Here is a 15,707-nt window from a genome sequence, read left to right as displayed (position 1 = left end):
AGGGTTTGAAAGTTTTTGATACTTCCAAAGTAGTGATGATCCAAAGTTTTAATGATCCAAAGATCCAGGAAGAGGAGAGGTGCTGTCACTGCTCTGCTGGTCTCCACTCTGGTCTTTGCCCAGGAAAGTCTCCTGATCCCTTGCAGCCACAAGTGCCATTACTCCTCAGAGCCCCTATTCCTTTGTCACCACAAGCACTAGTGTTCCTCTCCATCCTGGAAATGGAATTGTTAAAGAGTGCTCAGGTTTGCACCCCATGCTGGCACAGGGGTCCACTGTAATCTTTCTTTCTTTCTTTTTTAAAGTTATCATCTTTAATGAAATTACTTTGGAAATAATGTACATTTCCATGACATCAACACAACAGTTTTCGGAGCCACAGTGAAATGCGCAGAATTACATCTGTAATTTTTATTAAATGTCAACATTTCAAGAAGCAAATTATTACATGGCAAACAAGATCAAGAAAGTAACCATCAAACAAAGGAGACCCATAGCTTCAGACAAGGCGAATTCCAGGATAGCATATGAGGACAGCTGCTACTTCAGAGAAGGGTTTCTGGCATAGCCAATAATCAGATTACCAAAGACAGTTCCGATACCAGCACCAGAACCAGCCACTCCTACTGTGGGCGTACCTGCACCAATAATGGCAGCAGTGTCAACATCTCTGCTGATAGCACTGGTCTGGAACTCCCTTAGTACTAGCTGAGACACCCTGTTCTGGGCCTCATAAGATATGGTGTTGCCCTCTCCAGTCCTGACCTCTAGTCGAGACAACACTGCTGCAAAAATTGGTCTGTGTACAATTCTGGATCCAGCACAGATCAGAGCTGGGGAGCAGGCGACCCTGGCGCAGGCAAACTTCTTAGGAGCAGCTGGGACAGCAGCAACAGAAGAAGGGACCAGGTAGTGGGAGGCAAGGGCTTGGTTTACTGCAGCTTTCTCTTCTATCTGGTGCCAGATGCAGCCCTGTGATCTCTTTCTAACCAATTGTCCACCTCCCTTACCATTTGTGGACTGAGAGCTTCCAAAGCTGCTACTGCTGTTGTTACCACCTCCAATGACCACAGCTACTGTTGCTGCCACATGCACAACAGGCCAGCTCCCACCCTTGTGTCAAAGACCTCTCCTTCCAACTTCCCAAGTTGTCTTGGGCTGGAAAGATGTCTCACTCTAACCTTTTGCTGGTTTTGCCACTCCAGAATTCAATTTGAGGCATTTAAAAAAATTTTAATTTATGGAATAAAACAAACATTTCTGTAACATAATACAATAAAAAAGATGATTGCACGTGAAACTTCAAATCTACTATGTAGAACTTGCTATTCCTTTCAAATATTCAAAATTATAATATAAAATATGTAATGTAATAGAAACTATTTTTATATATTTATGATCATATACAGTTATATACTATATTTCTCTATAAATTATATATAATTGCATAAATATATTATATAATAAAATATATTTATATAAATTATGGTATAATATTAAAGTATAACCCCCAAAAACACAGAATTATCATGTAAATTTCTTTTTTTCTTCTTCGTCCTCTGCCAATCTAGAGATGGCTACCATTAGACACAAATAGGTATATGTATGTAAAATTGTTCTATACATACTTCTATTTATCACTTCTTTCTCTAGATGCAGATAGTATCTTTCTTCATATGTTCTTTAAAGTTAATTTGGCTTATTCACTTTTTTGAGATATTTTTAAAAAGTTGTTTGGAGAGGAACATTGGGAGAGCTGGACTGTAGTGCTTCCTCTACTCTGCCATCTTGGCTTAGCCTCTTTATTTTATTTTAAAACCTAAATACTTCTCCTCCCTCATCTTCTCTTCAATCTGTTAAGGAAGTAAGAAAAACAAAACCCATTACAAATATGTCATGTGAAACTAATTTCCACATTAGCCATATGAAAAAAATTTTTTTTAAAGAAAGGAAAGAAAATACGCTTCAATTTACACTTTAAGTCCATCAAACTCTGTACCCGGAAGTAGTTTTCATCATAAGCACTTTGGAATTGTGGTTGGTCATTGTGTTGATCAATGTTCCCAAGTCACTCAAAATTGATTATTTTTAATAATATTACTATTAGGTTATAAATTGTTCTCTTGGTTCTGCTCACTTCACTTTGCATCAGGTCATACAAATCTTCCCAGGTTTTCTGAAACCAGGATTCCCTCCATAATTTCTTACATCCCAATAGTATTCTATCACATTTGTATGCTATAATTTGTCCAGTCATTCTCCAATTGATGGGCAGTCCCTCAGTTTCCAATTCTTTGTCACCATAAAAAAAAAAGAGCTGCTATAAATATTTTTGCACATATGGGTCTTTTTCCTCTTTCTCTGATCACTTTGAGGTATGAACCTAGTAGGGGTGCTGGGTCAAAGGTTAGGCACATTTTAATAGTTTTTTGGACATAGTTCCAAACTGCTTTCAGGAATGGTTGATCTATTTTATAATTCCACCAACAATGTTCCTGTCTTTCCACAGCCCCGTGTTAGATAGCACCTCAGTTTTTTTTTCTAATTTGCATCTCTCTCTATCAGTGTTTTAGGGGATTTTTTCATGTGGCTATTGATATTTTAAAAATTTGTCTCTTCATATCCTTTGACCATTTATCAATTGGGAAATGTCTCTTTTTCTCTTTAAAATTGACTCAGCACCCTGTCTATCTTAGAAATGAGACCTTTATCAGAGGAACTTGCTGCAAAGATTTTTCCCCCCAATTTTCTCCTTCTCTTCTAATTTTAGCTGCATTAGTTTTATTTGTGCACAACCTTTTTGATTTTATGTAATCAAAATTGTCCATTTAAATTCCTGTGAACCTCTCTATTTTGTTTGGTCATGAATTCTTTTCCCAGGCAAAGATCTGACAGATAATTTCTTCCATGTTCCTCTAATTTGGTTATGACATCACCCTTTATGTCCAAATCATGTATCCATTTTGAACTTATATATTATATATTGTGTGAGATGTTGGCCTATACCTAGTTTATGCCAGATTGTTTTTCAGTTTTCCCAGTGTTTTTTGTTGAATATTGAACTCTTTCTGCAATAGGTGTGATCTTTTGGTTTATCAAACACTAAGCTATTATTATACTCTTTTGGGGGGTATATTCTATGCCTAATCTGTTCCATTGCTGAAACTCTATATATCTTACTCAATACAAAATTTTGTTATTATTTTTTCGAGGTCTGTAGAGTACTCCATTTGTAGTTTGTTTGGCATAGCACTGAATAAGTAAATTAATTTAACTAGTATTGTCTTTTATCACCTTATAATACTCATGAGTAATTAATATGTCTCCAATTCTTTAGATCTGTATTTGTGTGGAGTGTGTTTTGTAATTGTGTTCATAGAGTTCCTCTGTGTGTCTTGCAAGGTAGACCTCCAGGTATTTTATACTGTTCATAGTTCTTTTAAATAGGATTCCTATTTCTATCTCTTCCTGCTGAGTTTTGTTGGTAATATACAGAAATGAGATGGTGATTTTTGTGGACTTATTTTATAAATACAACTTTACTGAAGTTGTTAATTGTTTCAGTTGTTTTTTTTTTCAGTTGAGTCCCTAAGGTTTTTTGAGTTAATCATCATAACATCTGCCAAAAAGGGATTGTTTTGTTCTCTGTCTATGAATATTCCTTCAATTTTTTCTTGTCTTATTGCTATACCTAGCATTCTAGCATTTTTAGAACAATACTGAATAATAATGGTGATAAGGGACATTCTTGCTTTACCTTTGATCTTATTGGCAAAGCTTCTAGCTTATCTTTCTTATACATAATGTTTGACCTTGATTTTATATAATACATATATATATATAAATACGTAGTATATAAATACTACATATCATTTTAAATAAATAGATATCTATTCCTATGCTTTCTAGTGTTTTCTTTTAAATGAGTTCTGTATTTTGCCAAAAGCCTTTTCTGTATCTTTTGAAAGAATCATACAATTTTGTTATTAATGTGGTCAATTATATTTATAGTTTTCCTAATATTGAACCAGCCTGCATTTTGGGTCTAAATCCATCCTGATGTGTGCTCTTCATGAGATAGTGCTATATTCTCTTTGCTATTATTTTATATTTAAATGTTTGTATCACTATTCATTAGAGAAATTGGTCTGTAGCTTTCTTTCTTTCTTTCTCTATTTTGACTCTCCCTAGTCTATAGCTAAACTATACTTGTATCATAGAAGGTAAATCTCTTTACCTATTTTTTCAAACAGTTTATATAGTATTGGCATTAATTGTTCTTTAAATATTTGGTAGAATTTACTTGTAAATCTATTTGGTCCTGGGATTTCTAGCTTTTGGAGTTCATTTATGGCTTTTTCAATTTATTTTCTTATGTTAGTGTTACTTAAATATTCTATTTCCTGTTTTGTCAATCTGAGCAATTTATATTTTTATAATATTCATCCATTTCATTTAGATTATCCATTTTGTTGGGCAAAATATAGTTGGGCAAAATAACTCCTAATAATTGCTTTTATTCATCATCATTGATTGTCAATTCACCCTTTTCATGTTTATACTAATAATTTGGTTTTATGCTTTCTTTTTCTTAATCAAACTAGCCAATAGCTTATCTATTTTATTGTTGATCTTGTTTCAAAAAAACACACAGCTCCTAGTTAAATTTATCAATTCAATGGATTTTTTACTTTGGTTTTTTTTCATCTCCCTTTTGGTTTTCAGGATTTCTATTCTGGTGTTTAATTGGGGAGTGTCAATTTGTTGGGGGTTTTTTTGTTGTTGTATGCCCAATTTGTCGATTTGCTTTATTTCTCTTTTGTTGTGGAAACCAGTTAGTCATATAAATTTCCTCCTAAGTACTACTTTGTCTGTATCCCACAAATTTCAGTATATGACTCATTGTAATTATTTTTAATGAAATTTTGATTGTTTTTTTATAATTTGACCCACTCATTCTTTAAGATTGTTATTTAGTTTCCAACTAATTTTTAATTCTTGCTTGAAAGGACCTTTATTGAATGTATTTTTTCATTGCATCATGGTCTGAAAAGTATGCATTTAATATTTCTACCTTTCTGCATTTGTTTGCAAAGGTTTTTTTTTTTTAATGCCCTAATACAGGCCTGTGCAACATATGGCCAAAGGATTTTGGGTAGCCCACGAAAACTATAGGGTTGCCATTGAGCACTCTCTTGTTTATCATATGACCCGTGGTAACCAACCATTGTCAGTCTGTCTCTAGTCTAACTTATCTGCGAATAAATTTGCAAGTTGTGCAGGTCTGCCCTAATGATGGGGTTGGAATCTGAGCCCCAGAAAGGAAAAACTCTGGCCCCAGAACATTTCCCACCCTTGGTAATTCTATTACCTCATGGACTCTGTACTTTCCCACATGGCCAAATCTCTGGCGGCTATGGTCCCATCAACTGGTCTTTCATTGTGGCTACACCCAACCTCCCCTCTATTGTCTTGCCTCCCTATGGCCGCAGGCCATTTCCCACCCTTGGTCCCACCTAGGCTCCATTTCCCACCCTTGGAAATTCTATCACCTCATGGACTACTTGGCCACTCTCCCATGGTCTTTCTGTAAATAAGGTCCATCTTGTTTCCATTGAGATGCTCAGATTCTTAAAATCTAGCCAAGGCTTAGATTCTTATAATCTAGCCATTGCTTACCCATTTTCAGACTCCTTGAGAGTCTGCCCAATATGATGGATGTTCTAATAAACCTTGTCTTTGGCTGAAAGAAGGCTTGGGTCGAACTCTTTCGGGCAGGATTTGCGTGTTGTGATTTTGCGGTCCCAGCACCCCTGAACCCCTAAACTGCATCACTAATACATGGTTAATTTTTATCAATGTGCCATATACAGCCAAAAATAGGTATATTCCTTTCTATTCCTATTTAACATTTCCAGACTGAACAACTGCACTCACTTCCCACACCAGCAAGGTTATGCTTAAAATTCTACAAGCTAGGTTTCAGTAATATGTGAACTGCAAATTACTAGAAGAGCAGGCAAGTTTTCAAAAAGGCAGATGAGCTGGAGACCAAATTGCCAATATTTGTTGGATTATGGAGAAAGCAAGGGAGTTCAGAAAAAATCATCTACTTCTGCTTCATTGACTACACTAAAGCCTTTGATTGTGTGGATTACAACAATACGTGGCAAGTCCCCAGATCATCTTACTTGTCTCCTGAGGAAACTGTATGCAGGCCAAGAAGCAACAGTTAGAACCAAACATGGAACAACTGATTGATTTAAGATTGGGATTGGAAAAAGAGACAAGGCTATATATTGTCAAATGGGGATCTTTTTAATTCCGTGGCTTGGCACTTATCTTGGCAACATACTTTCCAAGGATGTACACACTGACAATGAAGTTGACATATGCATTGCCAAGGCTAGCTCAGTGTTTGGGAGGCTCCAAAGGAAAGTGTGGAAGAGAAGAGCTATTAGACTGATTTTCAAACTGAAGGTCTATTGAGCCATTGTGCTGACCTCATTATTGTATGCCTGTGAAACCTGGATTGTCTATCAGTGCCATGCCAGGAAACTGAATCACTTCCATTTGAATTGTCTTAGGAAGATTCTGAAGATCACCTGGCAAGAGAAGGTACTAGATACTGAAGTCCTTTCTTGTACTAAACTGCCAAGCATTCAAACTCTATTGCAGAGAGTGCCACTCTGAAAGGTTGGCCACATTGAATGCCAAACATATGCTTCCCTAAAAGACTCTTACAGAAAATTCACACAAGGCAAGTGCTCACATGATGGTCAGAAAAAGTGATACAAGGACACATTCAAGGTCTCTCTTAACAACTTTGGAATTGATTGTGTGACATGGGAGACACTAGCATAGGACCACACAGCATGGTGTGCCCTCATCAAAGAAGGTGCCATGCTCTCTAAGCGAAGCAGAGTTGAAGTAGCTCAATAGAAATGAGAGACGTGCAAATTTAGAGGCTCCACTCCAAATGTTCACATGGACTACACATACCCAACCTGTGGTAGAGCATTGTGAGCTCATCTTGGTCTGATCAGCAACAGACACACTGTAACTTGACTCCAACATAGTGATGTCATTCTGGTCCTCTTCGAGAACAACCAACCAATATTGTCACTTTATTTATTTAACTTATATGCTGAGCATATCATATTAAGTGCCAGACTGGACAAATCAAAAGCTGGAATTCAGGTTACCAGGAGAAACATCAGCAATCTCAGATATGCAGATGATACCACTCTAATGACAGAAACCAAAGAGGAATTAAGAAGCCTCTTGATGAGGGTGAAAGAGGAGAGTGTAAAAGTTGGCTTGAAGCTTAACATCGAAAATTAAGATCTTGGCAACTGGTCCTATCACTTCCTGGCATATAGAGGAAGGAGAAATAAAAGCAGCGTCAGATTTTATATTCTTAGATTCAAAGATCATTCTGCAGCCATGAAATTAAAAAATGCTTGCTCTTTGGAAGGAAATCTATGGCAAATCTGGACAGCAAACTAAAAAGCAGAGATATCATCTTGCTGACAAAGGTCCATAAACTATGTTTTTTATAGTAGCAACATGTGGCTGTGAAAGTTGGACTATACGGAAAGCAGAACACCACAGAATTGACACTTTTAAATTGTGGTGTTGGAGAAGACTTTTGAGAGTTCCTTGGACTGCAAGGAGATTAAACCAGTCAATACATAAAGAAATTAATTCAGGCTATTCACTGGAAGGTCAAATACTGAAGCTAAAGCTTAAGTACTTTGGCCACTAATAGAAGATGGTGCTTATTGGAAAAGAGCCTGATGAAGAGAAAGATTGAAGGCAAAAAGAAAAGGGAATGGAAGAGGATGAGATGGATAGACAGTTTCATAAGAACAATGAACATGAACTTGGACAGACTTCAAGAGATAGGAGGGCCTGATGTGCTATGATGTCCATAAAGTCACAAAGAGTTGGACAGGATTGAAAGACTGAACAACAACTCTCATTTCTAATTTTTAAAAATTCTATTCAAGTCTTCTTTCTTCTTTAACTTCTAACTTCTTTCTCCTTTATTTTTTGGTTACATTTAACTAGGTCTGAGAGGAATAAATTATGATCTCCCACTATTAGAGTTTTACTATTTATTTCTTCCTATAATTCATTTAACATTTTCTTTAATAATTTAGATGCTATGAAATTTGATGACAGTATGTTTCATATTGATATTAGCTCATTGTCTATAATACCTCTTAGCAAAATGTAGTTTTCCTGTTAATCTCTTTTTATCAGGCCTATTTTTGTTTTTTGCTTTTTTTGAGCTCATGATTGCTATCCTTGCCTTTTTACTTCAGTTAAAATATAATAGATTTTGCTACAACTCATTTTGGGATTTCTTTTAGGAAGTGACTGGGGGATTTCAATTTCTCCTTTGACCATTGGTTCTGAATATCTGGGCGGTTTTCTTTCATGATTTCTTAAAATATGTCTGGCTCTTTTTTTTTTTAATTTATTCATGGCTTCCAGATAGTCCAGTGATTTTTTTTTTTTTTGGCTAGGCAATGAAGTTAAGTGACTTGCCCAGGGTCACACAGCTAGTAAGTGTTATGTGTCTGAGGCCAGATTTGAACTCAGGTCCTCCTGACTCTAGAGCTGGTGCTCTATCCACTGTGCCACCAAGCTGCCCCTAGTCCAGTGATTCTTAAATTATCTCTTCTAGATCTATTTTCCAGGTTAGTTGTTTTTCCTTTGGAATATTTCATTTTTTCTTCTATTTTTTTTCAGCCTCTTTACTTTATTTTATTATTTTTTGATGTCTCATGGAGTCACTTGCTTCCATTTGACCAATTCTAATTTTTAGGGATTTACGTTCTTGGGCAAAATTTTGTATCTTTTTATTCCAAGCTTTTAAAATTATCTTTTCATATCTTTCTTCCCTAGCTCTTGCCTTTTTTCCCATTTTTTTTCCTCTATTGCTCCCATGTGGATTTTAAAATAATTTTAAAATCATTGGTTAGCTACTTTAACTCTTTTTTTAAAAAAACTCTTCCAGGAATTCTTGTTGAACTTGAATCTAAGATGCATTTTATCTTGGAGGATTTGGTTATAGACTGTTATTTATTTATTTTTTTTAGTAATTCTCTTCTGTGTTTGTATCTTTAACTTCCCTGTAGCCATAAGAGCTCTTTATGGTCAAGTTCTTCTATGGTTTGCCCATTCTTTCAGTTCCTTTCTTTACTTTAGATTATGTTGGTGCTGTGCTTTGCACACTTCTGGGGCTCAGGAGATATCTGACCTGATCTTCTATCCTCATACTGCTTTCACAGTTCCAGTTGAGGGCCTGCAAGCTTTCAGTGTTCCCAGAATAGTGTGATTGCGTGTGGGAAGGGAAGTGGAATAGTCTGTTTATTGCCCTCCTGGTCAGAGTTCTACAAATTCCTCTCCCAGGATTGCATTGATCTGTTTGTTTCTGGTTGGGAGTTTCAGCAGAGTGCTGCTTGACTCTGTCACTGTTGGCCCACCAGGAAGTTCTGCAGGTTCAGAGGGACAGAACTGCCAGCTCCCTTTTGGCCTGCAACACTGTCCTCTGCCCCAGGGATCAGAGCCATACATACTATGTGCTTCCTAGAACTTATTCCATTCTCAGGCAATGCTCACAATTTCTCCTTTCTACCCTGTATCTGTAACCTAGCACTGGGAGGTGATGGCACTATCAAATGACACTTATTCCTGTACCCAGAGCTTATTCAATGATCCCCTGGGATCTTTTTCTGTTGCCTTGTCTTGACCCTCTTTCAGTTGCCATTCTCCTCCCCAGTATCTGTAAACCTATCCATCTCCCTAGGTCATCCAAGGCTAGAAAAATGACTCACTGTGAAATTCTTCTTTCATATCCCAAATGGAATTCATTTGGGTTCATTCTCTAGATCTTTGCTGAGGTAGTATTGGGGGAGAGCTTGACTCTAATGCTTTCTCTTGCTCTGCCATCTTGGCTCTGCCTCAGCTGACCTTCTTCTCCATTCAGCCATGAAGAGATGGCAGCTAAACATATTTCCTGCCTAAGCATGCCTAAGCCTAGGTTGGGGTTTTTGTGTTTCTTCTTCCTGATTGTAAACAACACGCAGCCCAAGATGGATGTGTGTAGACTCTAGGGAAACTTTATGAAGTGGAGAAGCCTGGATATCTTGGGTCCAAAGAAAGGAAACGCTGGTTGCAATGGTAGGATAGTGCTAGGAAAACTTCTGCACTGAAGAAGACAGAATTTCCTCAAACTTGGCCTTTACTAGCAGAAATATGCTGGGAGTTCTGACTATGCAAGACCAAGATGAAATATAAGATACCTAATTGGCAGTCCTAGAAATTATTTATGTTCTGATGAGGTTTAAGTAACAGCCTCTTAGTCAACTGTAACAGTGGTTATAAGTTAAATTACTGAATCCTGTTTTTAGGGGGTTTCTGTCAAATGTATAATTGTGTTCCATGTTTCACATTCTTTTCGTGTATACTTATTTTTTAAGGTAAATTTTCATTGACATCGTCTGTTTCTTATGTCACCATCATTATCCCAAGTTTCCTAGAGAGCCATCTCACATGACAAATAGAATTTTTTTTCAGAGAGAAGAAAAAAATCAGCACAATTAATCAATGCACTGAAAAAGTCCAAAAATATGTGTAATGTATAACACCTGTGTGCGATCCAACAAAGGAGTAGATTGGGAGTATTTTCTCATATGTCTTCGTTCAAGCTTTGTTTGATCTTTATAATTGTTATACTTTTTATTTTTGGTGCATAATTTTTTTTCCCATTTATGTGCCAGTCGCGCCATGCACTCTCCTCCTATAAGGAGCAGGCTGCCAGGATCATACTACTTACCAGTCTTCGGTGCCCACCCGGATAAACACAGAGACGAGCCCCGATCAGGAGGTGCAAACACTCGAGCTTTATTCAGAGGCCATCACAGCAAGGCCAAGCAGGAAAGCCAGGGCAAGAGAGCAGAAGCAAGAGAGAGCAAGCTCGATCTCTACTGTTCCTTAAGTACCTACTTAGCCCCTCCTCCTCAGTCTGCCTACTAGTCATTGATTGTAGGATCAGATACCGGAAGGGGATGTCTGGGTTTAGTGCACCAAGGGAGAGGACGTGACGCAGGAGGCTAGGACCGGTTACAGAAAGGAGATGTCTGGGGTTAGAGCATAGACAAAGGGAGAGCACGTGACACAGGAAGTCAGACCCAGATACTAGAAGGAGGTGTCTGGGGTTAGAGCTGCACCTAGGGAGAGGACTAGACAAAGGGAACTCGTTCTCTGCCGTCCCACTCCCACGTGGCACAGCCCCCTGCCTCAGGAGCACGTGCTCTGGCTACTTCCTTGTATCCTGTTCCTTCCCCAGCTTATCACAGCTCCACATAGCACTGCCCACTGTCTCGGGAGCGTGAGCACTGGTTACTTCTCCATATCCAATTCCCATCCCAGTTCACCACAACTCCGCCTAGCACAGCCCCTGCCTCCTCCGGTCACTTCCTAATATCTTGTTCCTACCCCATCTTGCCACAACTGTCACTTGGCAGTAGCAAACACCAGACAATCCCTCACACATTTACATTGTGTATCTTGTTTTCTTGGCTATGTTTACTTCACTCTGCATCATTTCACATAGATCTTTCCATACTTCTCTGTATTCATTGCATATATAATTTCTTACAGCACAGTAATATTCCATTACATTCATGTACAACAATTTGTTTATCTGTTCCTAAATTGATGGACCTCTAATTTGTTTCCAGTTTGTAGCCATCATGAAAAGTGCTGCTATAAATATTTTGGAGTATAAGGGGATATTTTCTTCTTATTGGTCCCATACGTAAATTTATATTGTACACTGAATACCTTCTTACTACACCTTTTTGAAGGAAGACCGTAGATTCGAACTGTAAGTAAAATGGTTTCTGGTATGTTGGAGATGATAATGATAATGTGTGAGAACAGGATGTGAGAACTCCTTTCATTAGAGGCAGGTTTCCTCAGGCCTTAGAGCACTGGGCTAGAAGTCTAGAGCACCTGAGTTCAAATCTGGCCTCCTTACTAGCTGTGTGATCCAGGGCAAATCACTTAATCTCTGTCTGCCTCAATTCCCGCAACTATAAAATGAGGATAATAATAGTACCTACCTCACAGGGTTGTTGTGCAGATCAAGTGAAATATTTGGAAAGTATTTAGCACTTTTGCTGTTGTTATTCAGTCATGCCCCTTTTGGGGCTTTCTTGGCAAAGATACTAGAACGGATTGCCATTTCCTTCTCCAGCTCATTTTATAGATGAGAAACTGAAGCAAACAGGGTTAAGTGATTTGTCCAGGTCACAGAGTTAAGTGTTTGAGGCCAGATTTGAACTCAGGAAGATGTCTTCCTAACTTCAAGTCTGGAACTCTATCCAGTTAGCCACCTCACTGCCCATGTGTAGTACAGTGCTTGGCAAATAGTAGAAACTTAATAAACCAGCCTTTCTTTCTTTCTCTCTTTCTTCTTTCCTTCCTTCTTTCCTCACTCTCTCCCTTCCTCCTTGCCTCCTCAGGACTGAACGTGATCAAACTACAATGATCACAGAATATGGAATGGATACAGTCCCCAGTCACTCAGAAGTAGTTCCTCAAGGTTTTATTCAATTCAATAACCATTTATTGAGCATCTGCTATGTTCCAAGTATGGTGCTAAGCACTGGAGATACTAAGAGGCAAAAGACTGTTGTCCCTCCCCTGAAGGAGTTTAAAATCTAATGGAGAAGTCAACACGCAAACAAATACATAGAAAGCAAGCTATATGCAGGATAAATAGGAAATAAAAGAAGTAAAGCACTGAGATTAAGACAGGATAGGGACTTAAAGGAAGAAATGGAGTGTCTTGTTTGTAGAATAGCTGAGAGGCCAGTGTCACTGGATCAAAGAGTACATGTCAGGGAGTAAGGTATAAGAAGACTGGAAAGCAAGAGGGGGCTAGGTTATGAAGGGCTTTCAATGTATTTGCTCCTGAAGGCAATATGAAACCACTGGAGTTTACTGAGGGTGTGTGTGAGTGTGTGTGTGTGTGTGATGATCAGACCTGTGTTTTAGGTTTTATGCATACTTTGCACATAGCAAGTAGATAGGAAAGCATTTATTAAATATTTACTGTATGCCAGGTACTATAAGTGCTGTGAATACAAATACAAGCAAAAATTCAAGCAGCTACTCTCAAGGAGTTTATTTTCTAATGAGAGAAAACAACACATAAAAGGGAGCTGAAAAGTGTGTGTGTGTGTGTGTGTGTGTTTATCAGTGTAGGGGAAAGGTGGAAAAGTAGTTTGGAGAGTTGAGAGGCTGACAGGTTTGAAGCAAGCATGGCTGGTGCTGGAACTTTCTCAAATGGAGGTTTCAGGGAGTACTGATAAATAGCTGTTGAATAAATGTCTGTACTATATAGTTTATCAATTATATTTAGGAGTACCTGCTAGTCTACTAATTGTTTAATTTGTGTAGTTCTTTCATCTCCAACTGGATTGAAAATTCGTCATGGACACGGGTCATGTGTTATTTTCCCTTGGACCCACAGAGTAGAGGTCCAGTAAGCCAAATGAGCTAAATAATAGTTCTTGTGATATATTTGTGTGATTTTAATAGTTTTGCCACATGAATATCCCCATTGACATCTCTAGAAAAACGGGCCATAAAGATCAGAAACAGGCCTAGAGAAATAAAGGGATTTGGACCTCATTTTGTTTTTTTTTTTTTGGCAAGACAATTGGGGTTAAGTGACCTGCCGAGAGTCACACAGCTAGTAAGGTGTTATGGTCTGACACTGGATTTGAACTCAGGTCTTCCTGACTCCAGGGCTGGTGCTCTATCCATTGTGCTACCTAGCTGCCCCTGGACCTCCTTTAACACAAGTTAGCTTTGACTGAATTTTTGTAAAAAGCTGGTACTAATTGGACATTTAGTCACTCAGCTAATTAAGTAGATAATTAAGTTTTAGTAATTCCTCCCTTTTCCCATTTTAAGTTTTGTGACCGTGTGAACTACAGCAGGCTGATGCCTCAGATTATTAAGCTATCATTGTGCAAAAAGAGAAAGATAAATATTTTTTTTCCCCAAAGTCCTTAGTGATTCTAGATGGAAAGGCATTTTAAGAGTGACACCTTTTAAGACTCCCTTTGAACTCCTAAGAGTCAAGCCAGGCCCAAAGCACAACCTGGTCCAAAACGGCTGGTCCTTCACACCCCAGTGATCTGGTGGCTAGTGAGACAAATGCCACTTTCTCCTGTTAAGCCCCTCGGTGTCAGAGATAGGCTACATGCACATCCTCGGCAACTCCGGTGCCCTTTTTTACGTCTGGGACCTGGGGCGCTCTGCCACCTTCAGCCGCCCTGAGGCCACGTTCAGATTATTCCTCAGGGTGGAGGGTTCAGAGGAGAAAGAAAACAGTTGTCATGTCTTCCGTCCCCTCTGTGACCTTGAGGGTCTGGCGTGATGTTTAAAGACTACAGTGGCTCCACCCAGGGCCATGGAGCTTGTCTTTCTTGACCTCGTAGCGCCCTCCCTCCGGAGCTTAGGGACAGCCACTCTACCCCTAGCCAGGCTAGGGTTTAGTGCATAGAACCCACATTCCAGATTTCCGTGCTCGGCCGCTTCCAGGTTTTCCGTATTTTCCAAAGTCTAGCTTGCTCTAGGGCTCTACAACCGAACATAATGGCCGATGTTCCCTGCCATAGGCTAGTCGTCGATAGCCCCATTGCTGAGCTGCATTCCTAATGGCGGGAGGTAGCTGTCAGTCACCGGTCCAGAGGGGCAGACACAAGCGCTGCCAAGCTAAGTTGAGCCTTTCTCTTTGCTTCCCTCCCCCCTTTCTCCCCGTCGCTGCCTCCCCCTCCCCCCTTACCTTCTCACTAGTTCTCTCATCTAATCCTCCCCTTTCCCCCCCTTTCCCCTCCCCTCCCCCTCCCCTCGGTGTGTGCAGCCGCTGTGGCCGGCGGAGTCCGAGCCCCAGTGCTGCCTCCGCCCGTGGGCTTCCACCCAGCGGCCTCGAGGCTCCTCTCTCCTGCTCGCCCGGCTCTGGGCAGCCTCGTTCCTCCCTCCCACCTTCCAGGCCCCGGGATGGCGGCGGCGATGCTCTCCAGCACAGGTTCGGCCCCCCCGGCCGGGTCCGGTGGTGGTGGTGGCGGCGACGGTGACGGCGGTGGCGGCTGTAGAGGGTCCCCGCCGGGGGACTGGGCCGTGGCCCGCTTGGAGGGCCGCGAGTTCGAGTACCTGATGAAGAAGCGGTCGGTGACTATCGGGCGGAATTCGTCGCAGGGCTCCGTAGATGTGAGCATGGGCCACTCGAGCTTCATTTCCCGGCGCCACCTTGAGATCTTTACCCCCCCAGGCGGTAGCCCGACCCCCGTGGCCTCCAGTGCAGAGGCTCACCCATCTCAGCCTCAGCCCCTGGTGCAGCAGCCGCCCCCGCCGCCCCCGCCTTCGCAGCGCAGCCCGGCTGAGGACCCCGGCACGGGCGGAGATTTCTACCTGCGCTGCCTCGGCAAGAACGGCGTCTTCGTGGACGGCGTGTTCCAGAGGCGGGGGGCGCCCCCGCTGCAGCTTCCCCGAGTGTGAGTAGCCCAGCCGGTAATCCGGGGCGCCTTCTCCCCGCGAACCCACCAACTTCCTCACTCCTCTTTATTCGCGTTTGCTCACCCCAACATTCCCCATCATTCCTTGATGACTTCCTT

At 40.4% G+C, this 15,707-nt stretch overlaps 1 protein-coding gene and 1 pseudogene across 1 annotated transcript in view; one reads left to right on the top strand and one right to left on the bottom strand.

Moving 5' to 3' along the window:
- Positions 1–444: 444 nt before the first annotated feature.
- Positions 445–5,683, bottom strand: LOC114027052 (annotated as a pseudogene).
- A 9,303-nt stretch (positions 5,684–14,986) lies between these two features.
- Positions 14,987–15,707, top strand: part of FOXK2 (forkhead box K2) — a 77,469-nt gene continuing 76,748 nt past the window's right edge. Inside the window, exon 1 of the mRNA XM_027840883.1 lies at positions 14,987–15,585. Coding sequence (XP_027696684.1) covers positions 15,094–15,585 — 492 coding nt within the window. The 5' untranslated portion in view covers positions 14,987–15,093. The remainder of the gene's footprint in view (positions 15,586–15,707) is intronic.

Source organism: Vombatus ursinus, unplaced genomic scaffold (assembly GCF_900497805.2).
Source record: "Vombatus ursinus unplaced genomic scaffold, bare-nosed wombat genome assembly UNPS02004704.1, whole genome shotgun sequence".
Classification (NCBI taxonomy): Eukaryota; Metazoa; Chordata; class Mammalia; order Diprotodontia; family Vombatidae; genus Vombatus; species Vombatus ursinus.
The sequence above is the reverse complement of the archived record's forward strand: the minus strand, read 5'-3'. Positions and strand labels throughout refer to the sequence as shown.